General features: G+C 43.6%; 1 protein-coding gene across 2 annotated transcripts in view; it reads right to left on the bottom strand.

Annotated features, from left to right (window-relative positions):
- Positions 1-9,921, bottom strand: part of LOC135223625 (uncharacterized) — a gene marked incomplete in the record, with an annotated part of 381,927 nt that overhangs the window by 274,047 nt on the left and 97,959 nt on the right. For both annotated transcript variants that reach the window (XM_064262235.1, XM_064262236.1), the window contains 2 exon segments: positions 3,470-3,559; positions 4,087-4,770. In XM_064262235.1, the coding sequence (XP_064118305.1) occupies positions 3,470-3,559; positions 4,087-4,770 (774 nt within the window).

Raw genomic sequence — 9,921 nt, 5'->3', positions numbered from 1 at the left:
TCTGAACCTTTGAGTAGGCTGACAAATTTATCGGAGAGCTGGACAATGGTTGAGCTCTCTCAAAAGCGATCATGTAGCCCTCTCTCAAAACTTTGATGATCCACAGTTCCACCCCTCTTACTTCCCCATTTATCCAGACTGGAGGAGCCTTGCCCATACTGGTGCATGGACTGAACGTTCATTTTTTCGTTGAGAACTTCTTAATTGCTCTAGAGGTGAAGCAAGCTCTCCCCCTAGATTTAGGGAAATATCTAGATACTCCCCCGCCATGAAAAGGCTGAGCATATGTAGCTGGCAAGAGGCAACAACTGGGAGTTGGATCAAGGATGTTTCAGGCGAGAGTACATTCTAATTGGATTTCTTCTGAAGCTCAGAAGAAACTTGAACCTCATGTCCTCTGGGAAGAAATGTCTTCTATCCAAAGGAGAGTAAAGTTAGGCGGACCTCTCCGTCCAAGAAATACCTTCACCAAAGCTCTCTCTTTTTAAAAATGACTACAGTAAAAAGAGAGGCCAACTCCAACAAACTAACTTTTATATTACCTTTATCAAGGCAAGAGATAATACCTGAAATGTCAGAGAAGGTTTCCTCATCCAAAGAGGAACATTCCTTGATCTTCTGATCCAAAGCTCCCACTATCCAATCCAAGAAGCTTATAGCCTCAAAAACCCTAAAAATGTTTTTTAGTAAGGTGGTCCAGGTCCAATGCTGAAAATATTATTTTTGGCCAAATTAAAAGCCATCTTCCCAGCTGAATTAATAAGACTGGAAAGTCACCCTCGGTGGATAGAAACATCCAAAGAGAGAACCTCCCTGGTCTTGTAACAACAACTGCCTCCTTGTGCAAAGGCTAGAAGGAAGGAAGTTAAAATTAACTTTCCTCTGATCCCTCTTGTCCGCAAGCCAAAGATAAATATCTTTCAAGACTTTGCAAGCAGAAAGGACAAGGACTAATTTAGGTAATTTTGATGAGCCTGACTGATTATTTCCCATATAAGAGGATTCTGGCAAAGCCGGGGCCGTAGATGAAAAAATTTGAGAAATTGGCTAAAAAATAGCGAAGAAGTGACTTGTTAACTGTAAGTCTCTTTATCCTTTTCCTCAACTCTCTAAATCTAAACTGAAAACAAAACAGTTTGAGGTTAAGCAGGAGGTGCTGAAGTTTTCATAAAGCCTAAGATACTATCAAGCTTTCTTTGAATTGCCGCAATGGATGGATCCAAAATCGTTGAAGTTCGAGATACTGCACTATTTGGTTGTTCCAAAGATATCAATGGGTGCTTGAGGCACCAATGGGCGCTTGAAAGAAAAACCACTAATTCCAATACAAGAGGACGAGAGATGAGTGCCAAAGATTGATCTGGTAGAAGAGAAGATCACATGCCAGTATAGGCTCCCACGAATCCTATTAACATCAAAGGACACAATACCCTCCTCTGTACAAGAAGGTTGCACATGCACCGACAGACACTCAGGTGCAGGTGCAGGTACAGAATGCTTCCTGGAGCCAGAGGCAAAAGCAGAAGAAGGGTCTGGAGAGGGAAGCACGGGAGGATAAAGAACCAGTGCCAGCAGATGCTCAGAACTTTTCCTTTGTGCTACCTCTTCAAAGTGACGTCCAGAGGACGACTTCCTTGCTTTTCAAAGGACAAAGAGCCATTGGCCTCTGGGAGAAGACTCCTCAGAGTTTGACCCACTGGAGGAGAGTCGAGACTCCTTAGAGACACCTTTCCAATAGTGCTCTGCTTTGGTCTGGGACTTTTCAATAGGACCGCCAGAAGGGGGACAACTGCTCGTGGGCAGACCCCTTTGACCTCCCTTGGGCTACCAGTATGACTCCTCCCAGGAGCTGGGGAGTTTGCCTGGGAGAATCAGCAAGTCAAACAACCATCTCCTCCACAACACTAACACTGGCACTCACTTTATCATCTACCTTCTCTATTAGCATCTTAATAGACGCCCCTAAAGTCTCCATTGGCTGTAACATAATACAAAATTTTAGGTCTACTCCTGCTTCAAGGCTGGCAATGGCATCAGGTTTGGGTGCTAGAGTCAGATTTAAGGTTAGGTTGATTAAGAGAGGGGGAAGTTTGAACAGAAGAGGAAGGAGAGACAGTACCAAGTCATATTTTGATTGTCTAACTGTTTCTTAGCATTTGCTTTAGAAGAAGCCTTTCTCTTTTTGTCTCTTTCTAACTTAATCAAATGGCTAGTTAAGATCTACCATGTTTTGTCATCCCAATCAACACACTCCCCACAAGTCAAAGCCAGTGTGCAAGTTTGATGCCTACACTTAATACAAACTGATTGTGGGTCATAACAGGCCTTAATGAGCCTAGTATTGCAGCCTTTGCTGCAATACCTAGTTCTGTGAGAGCTTTGTATTCAGACATAACCTAAATACTTGCTAAACTCCCCCCCCCCAAAAACCAAAAACCAAAAATCTAAACTATGTTGCCAGACTCAAAAATATTAGCTAAATATTTTGTTGAAAATGCTACCAAATTCAACAGAGTACTTCACCAAATATCCACAGATATTCAATAAGAACTAACTCCAAAATTCCCGCTGCTCCTGGACTAGCTGTTGACAGCATCAGCCGGTAGAAACAATGGTCTTTTTCGTGCTGAGTTGGTTCCTATCTCCACTGGTAGAGGGCGGGGGTATCACCTAGCCAATAAATGTAGCACTGCCGCCAATTTCTAAATTCTAGCTGCCGACAGTTTAGAAACTGCATACAGCAGTGTAACTACTTGGTAAGTTAGTTTGTTTATATGGTGTTTTTACATTACATGGAACCAGTGGTTATTCAGAACGGGACCAACGGCTTTACGCGACTTCCGAACCATTTCGAGGTGAACTTCTATCACCAGAAATACACATCTCTAACACCTCAGTGGAATGCCCAAGAATTGAACTCGCGGCCACCGATGGGGCAGGCCAAGACCATATCAATCATGCCACTAGTAAGTTGCATACATAAAATAATAATTTAAGGTATATTTGAAGTAGGATGATATTTTAAGTATACATTTGGTATTTGAACTTTCAAGATAAGAAGTTATAAGCATTTTTAGAGGGAGTTCTAAGTAAATTGCAGATTTTAGCTATTCACTGTGTGTGTGTGGTGTGTGTTTGTTGTGTGTGGTGTGTGTGTGTGTGTGTGTGTGTGTGTGTGTGTGTGTGGTGTGTGTGTGTGTGTGTGTGTGGTAGGTACACATCACCTGCAAATAATGAGGGTTCACTGTATTACCATATAAATAAGTTAGGTTTTAATTCAAGCAATTGTTATTATTTGGATACCTACCTACTGTTGGAGTTAGTTTATACTATCTTTGCGCCAAATAAAATGAAATATACAAATATACAAATTAGTAAAAGGACTGTAAAAAAAGAGGATGGAACACAAACTTCTCTTAACAGATGGCTGATCATACAACACAAATTTGCAAATACTATTCATACTTACCCTTTGAGCATTATCTTCAGGTAATGAAGAATTGCACCTTGCTAAAATGTTATCCACAATACTGCCCATAATACTGGGGCCCAAAGTATGCTGGAAAAATAAGAAGCAAAACAAAATTAATAATAAAACATTGATTTTTAGAAAAAAAAAAATACAAGATACTACGTACTTGCTTTGTAAGTTTTTTCCAGAAAATAATGGGAAATGAGAACAAGAAACCTAAAAATTCAAGAAAATCAAATAAAACTCAAAAGCAACAAAATTTCTGAAAGATTTTTGCAAAGACAACAGCAAAATTGAATATGAAACTTTGTCAAGTCACTTGCACAAAGAAGATTTAAAGCCAAGGAATTCATCCAACAAAAATCATGGAACAGTAGAAACTTAATAAATTTCCATTGGATTAAATAATGAGAACAGATTAGTAATTATGAACAAATTAGATAATGTGCATCCAAGGAATCAATGAACAAAGAAAATATATAACTGAAGTCTTTCAATAATTTTTACTCTTTGTAAAAATGTTTAAAACTCAAAATTTCACAAGGCTCTATGCATAAAACATATAGAATTTAAAAGGTGAACCCTTCACTCCTAAAGTTAAAGCAAAATCTTACCATAATATCCTTTTTGTTCTGATCTTCAAAAATGTATGCAGTGTAGAGAAGACTGAGCAGCATTACATTATTTGGGAGGGTTTCATTAGGGACCATGCGACATGATTGAATGAATTTTCCCATCATTTCCTCTTGGCATTTTCCAACTTTAAGGGCCATCCCCACTTCAGTTAGCTTCAGACCAACTTTCAGAGCCAATACTGTATTCTGGTCACAGCCTTCTTCCAATACACTAACAAGTAAACGAGTAGTTTTACTGAACTCAGAACATTTTCCAGAAATAGTCAGAGACTTAGCATACATCAGAACTATGTGAATTATAGCTAATATGATATTCCCACTAAAACTGGAAGTCATCTTCAGTTTTCTAGTCACACAATTAATAACAGCAACACAAAACTTCTCTGCATTTCCTAAGGATTTATTCACATGCTCATAATTACATAATATCCGCTTTGCTTGGTCACAGACTTTAGTTATACTGGCTCCAGTTGCTAGTAAAAAAATCAATGCATACTGTTGCAAAGTCAATGCCTGTAATGGTACTTCAGCAACTAGACTAGCATTCCAAATGCTAAGATACATATTCTTCACAATGCTATGTGTATCTCCACTTGTAGAATCACAAGCATTCAAATATGGCTCTACATCACTCAGCAGCATATTTAAATACTGATGAAACTCCTGTAAAATAACAAAAAAATGTCAAAAATGGGTGTTCAGAGTTGAATTTTAAAATACTATACCATTCACTGAAATTACAAAAACTTAAATTTTACTCTTCAGTAATGTAATTTCAAAGTTTTCATGTACTTGATTATAAACTTTACTTGTAAATTTTCAATTTGTGTAATTTCAAAGCTTTCATGTACTACTTGATTAAAAACTTTATTTGTAAATTTTCAGTTTCCTTGTTATTTATTAAAATAAAAATTATTTTCTGGGTTCGACCTGTGTCAGCCGGTGAAATGCTCCTGTAGCATGCATTTCTAGGTATAAATAGATGCTAAATATACCAGAGAAAAAAGCTAAATGGAATGCTGAAGTTACTATCCTCAGCTCGAACACCCATAGGGAGTCGGTATAAGCACAGAGGCGAGTGGAGGCCACTACCACAGGTTTTCTGCCAATTAGAAGCTTCCCTTCAAAGCCCCTCTCTAGGCAAGTGCCGTTACAAGGACTACAACATCTACCTTCCACTCGCTACTACTACAACTCATGCCCGATGGCTTCATTCCTGTATTAGCGCGCTTCAGTGAACGCACGTGTCTTTTTCACTGCCCTGTTTTGTGTTTTTTGACGAAGCCATGTCTGCTCCAGAACCCCAAGCTTCTTCATCCAAGTTGAGTATCCCATTTTACGTTTTTGTATCTTGTGAGGGCTCGATGCATCCCTTTTAGCCCTTATTTAGACCCTTAGTTCTCGTGAACCGGGGTGATGCTCTTTTACGTCCACCATCTTGGGTGCATCATTCGACGCGTGCGTTCTTTCCCATTGTTTATTTATGATAACATTACTACCGCCTTTTTCGCTATACTCCATCATTATTCTAGCTCCTGTCGTATCTGAAGCTTTGGTTTTACTAATTTTATCCTTACGTCGTAGGCACTAACTCGCTCCTGACGTACTCTGAGGTCTCTTGTTATTTGTTTAATTTTCGTTATTCTAGCCTTTGGCTTTTGTCCTCAGTCCCTCAGGAGCGTGTTCGTTCCCCTTCGTACGTATTATTTATTGATTTCTTGTTATACGCGAGTAGTGTATTTTGGCTTCTAGCTAGCCTATAGAACGCCAGTTTTATGGAGAGGGTGATTCATCTCTCTCTCTCTCTCTCAATTTTTATGCATGCATTCTTTTACTGTATTTTCGATGTTAGCCAGTAATGTACTCGATTATATGCACATTTATGATAAATATTCTTATGCCTTGTGAGGTTGGAAGTTTTTGCGTTTCCTTCCCTGGCCTACCCGACCAGACCTAGGCTACGTTTTGGAAGGTAGGTCAAGTAGCCCTGCCCCTCCACCCTCTCGGCTCCACCCTTACCGCCCCCTACCTACGCTGCTGTGCTTGCTGGGAGAGCGGTCCAGGACAGAGAGTCCTCGTGTCATGTTTGTTGGGCCTAGACCTATCGTACCTGACCAGATTGGAATTTTTCTATTTTGGAGGGTTTTATTAGGTTCTATCCATCCACTTCATGACGTCCTTTGGAGGCCAAGCCGGTCTTGTCCAGCGCTGCCTAGCTAGCTCGCGGTTCAAGTAATCCTACCGATGAACAGCCGCTAGAGCATATATCTTTCTAAGGGGGGATTGGTTGGAGGAGATTGGTTGCTAGTAGTTTGTGTAATCTCTTTAATATGTCTCTGGGCCTGTAGACCTCTGGTCAGGTATGGTCTACCATCACACCAGCCAGCAGGCTATACACCGGATTGTACGTACCACTGCTCCGCCGCTCAGTTGACTTTCTCCTTGTTGTCTCCGCCTCCCCACTCATGTGGGGGCGGAATTGGGCTTAGAGCGGCGTTTCTAGTTACCTTAGAATCGCTTCTCTTCTCGCCTCGTCGTTTCCGTGAAATTTCTGCTATATGTTGACTTGGGAAATTTCTTTGACGTGGGGGGTCATCCCCAAGGTCAAGGCTTGGAAGACGAGATCCCTACCAAAGGGATCCAAGCCTTCTTCGGCAGGCTCTGCAAGGTCGTCTTCGGCTCCCAAGCCGTCGACTTCCTCTTCCAAGCCTTCTCCCCCACCCAAGGGTCAAGATCCAAGTCCTCCAAAGCCAGGCCGACAGAGTCCGGCTTCGACCAGGAGGCCTTTGCAAATCTACTAATGATTAAGATGAGCGAGGTAGTGGACTCCAAACTTGAGTCGGTGTCCACTCGACTCGCCTCAGGCCAAGAGACCTCGGGTCAATCAATCTTGTCTCTGACCCAGAGGCTCCAAGCCCAGGAGGAATTAGTGTCCGGATTTCTCCAGTCCGGGACCACACCACAGTCCGTGACGGTACCGGACGCATCCAAGCTGCCGCCATTCGAGAACAGCAACCCGTGGCGGTTAGCTCTGCACGCCCCGTTCTCGGACGGAAAGTTGACGATTGAAAGTTGCGGAACCCGACTGGTAGAAGACTTTGAGTTCTTCCCGGCGAGCCTTCAATTTCCCTTTCCAAGCTACGCTAGACTAGCCGAAGATGCGCTAGTCAGGGTAGACAAAGTCCCGAAGGAGACAGTCATCTACCCTAGGGACCAAGCCCAGTCTGCATGGGTCCGCACCCTTACAGCCCGGTTCAGTGAACGTTTGCCTAGAATTCCGGACCCCATGGTCAAAGCGGAATTCGAGGCAAGATGCAGGCTGAGTAGGTCGATTAAGTCAGTCACCACGGCAGAGTTGAATGCTACAACGTTTGCAGATGAGCCTCTATTTCGGGTCCACACAAAGTCACTATTACAGGCCTTCCAATCAGACCTGTATGACTTTATAGTGGCTAGGCAAGCCTGCAGGAAGCATGTCTTCGCGAATGCTTCCATAAGACATGAACCAAACAGGCTCATAAAGGCTTCGATCTGGAGTGCCAACCTCTTCCCTGAGGATGAGGTTAACAACGTCCTCAGCAAGGCAGCTAGAGCTAACCAGAACCTTCGTGTCCGTTGGGGACTTCCCTTCAAAAGGAAGTTTGAGGCCCCCGGACCACAATCCAAACCTAGGAAGAGGCCGAGGAAATACCAGCCTTACCAGCCCTCTCATCCTCAGACAGTTGTCCAAGCGGTTCCTGTCTCCCAGATCAGCAAGCCTTTAACATCCAAGGCACAGCCACAGCAGCAGTTTGTCCTGGTGCAGAGTTCACCGACTCGGCAACCTTCGACTTCAACCGCCTTAGTAGCCTCCCCAGCCTTCAACGCCTCCTTTGAGTCACGAGGAGCATTTCGTGGCTACAACAAACATGTAGGTAGTAGCAGAGCCAGTAGTGCCTTCCGGCAGAGAACTGGCTCTAGAGGCAGAGGCTTCAGGGGAGGCAGGGGAGGTAAGACCTCAACCAACCAGTGAGACCCCGCAGGTGGGCGGGAGGCTGTATCTCTTTCGGGACCATTGGACCTTCAGTTCATGGGCCCACAGCATAGTATCGAAAGGTCTGGGGTGGAAATGGGAGAAAGGGCCTCCTCCACCAGTCAGTTTTCACCAGGCTCCAACGACAGACCTACTAGACTATACCAAAGATCTCCTTCAAAAGAAGGCAATAAAGAAAGTCAATCGCCTGAAATTTCAAGGACGTCTGTTCAGTGTACCAAAGAAGGACTCAGACAAACGAAGAGTGATTCTGGACCTGTCCCGTCTCAACTCATACATTCAATACGACAAGTTCAGCATGCTAACCGTCTCGAAGGTGCGGACCTTACTTCCCCATGGGGTCGTCACCACCTCTATAGATCTTACAGACGCTTACTATCATGTTCCGATAGCCAGAAACTTCTCTCCATACCTAGGCTTCAAACTAGGAAAACAAGCTTACTCATTCAGTCATGCCATTCGGGCTTAACATAGCACCCAGAATATTCACCAAACTAGGAGAGACAGTAGTGCAAGAACTAAGAGCCCAAGGGGTAATGTTAGTAGTTTACCTAGACGACTGGCTCATTTGGGGAACCAACGACGATAAGTGTCGCAAAGCAACAGCCAAAGTAATAGAATTCCTAGAGTATCTGGGTTTCCAGATAAACAAGCAAAAGTCTCGTCTCATCCCGGAGTCCCGCTTTCAATGGTTGGGAATCCAATGGGACCTAACCTCACACAAGCTATCTCTCCCATCAAAGAAGTGCAGAGAGATAGCAAAGGCTAAGAGACAGTTCCTCAAGAACAAAAAGGCTTCTCATCGTACCCAAGAGAGAATTCTAGGTTCTCTTCAGTTTGCCTCAATAACAGACGTCCTGTTGAAAGCCAGGCTGAAGGATATCAATCGGGACTGGCGGAAGAGAGCCAACAACAAATTCAGAGACAAGAATTCTCTGATTCCGCTGATATTGAAGAAAAGACTCCGTCCGTGGACAGAACCCCGGAGTCTCTCCAAGTCAGTGCCACTGCAATTTCCCCCACCGTCTCTGATAGTCCACACGGACGCCTCTCTGAGCGGTTGGGGGGGCTACTCCCAGTACAAGAAGGTTCAGGGAACGTGGTCGAATACATTCCGCCAGATCCACATCAATGTCCTGGAAGCAATGGCCATTTTTCTGACCTTAAAACGTCTAGCTCCAGTCAAAAACAGTCATGTAAGATTAGTCTCGGACAGTGCAGTGATAGTTCATTGCATAAACAGAGGAGGCTCTAAGTTGAGCAAAGTAAATCATGTAATGATTGCAATTTTTTCGTTAGCAACGAAAAATCATTGACACCTGTCAGCTACTCACCTGGCAGGAGTACAGAATGTCATCGCAGACTCGCTAGAATGTCATCGCAGACTCGCTATCCAGAATGACTTCGCTGGAGTCGGAGCGGTCCTTGGACATGAAGTCATTCCGTTGGATTTGCAATCAAATCCCGGGCCTTCAGGTAGACCTGTTCGCCATGGAGTCCAATCACAAAATCCCGTGTTATGTGGCTCCCAACCTGGACCCTCTAGCTCACGCCACTGATGCGATGTCCATAGATTGGAACAGTTGGCAGAAAATTTACCTATTTCCACCAGTAAACCACCTGATGAAAGTCCTGCACAAACTCAGATCTTTCACAGGACGGACAAGTGGCGTTGGTTGCACCCAACTGGCCGAAGAGCTATTGGTTTCCTCTTCTACTAGAGTTGAATCTACGTCCCAGACAGATTCCCTGACCAGAACTGACTCAAGTAGTACAAACTC

This window comes from Macrobrachium nipponense, chromosome 10 (genome assembly GCF_015104395.2).
Source record: "Macrobrachium nipponense isolate FS-2020 chromosome 10, ASM1510439v2, whole genome shotgun sequence".
Classification (NCBI taxonomy): Eukaryota; Metazoa; Arthropoda; class Malacostraca; order Decapoda; family Palaemonidae; genus Macrobrachium; species Macrobrachium nipponense.
This window is presented reverse-complemented; position numbering and strand designations above follow the sequence as displayed.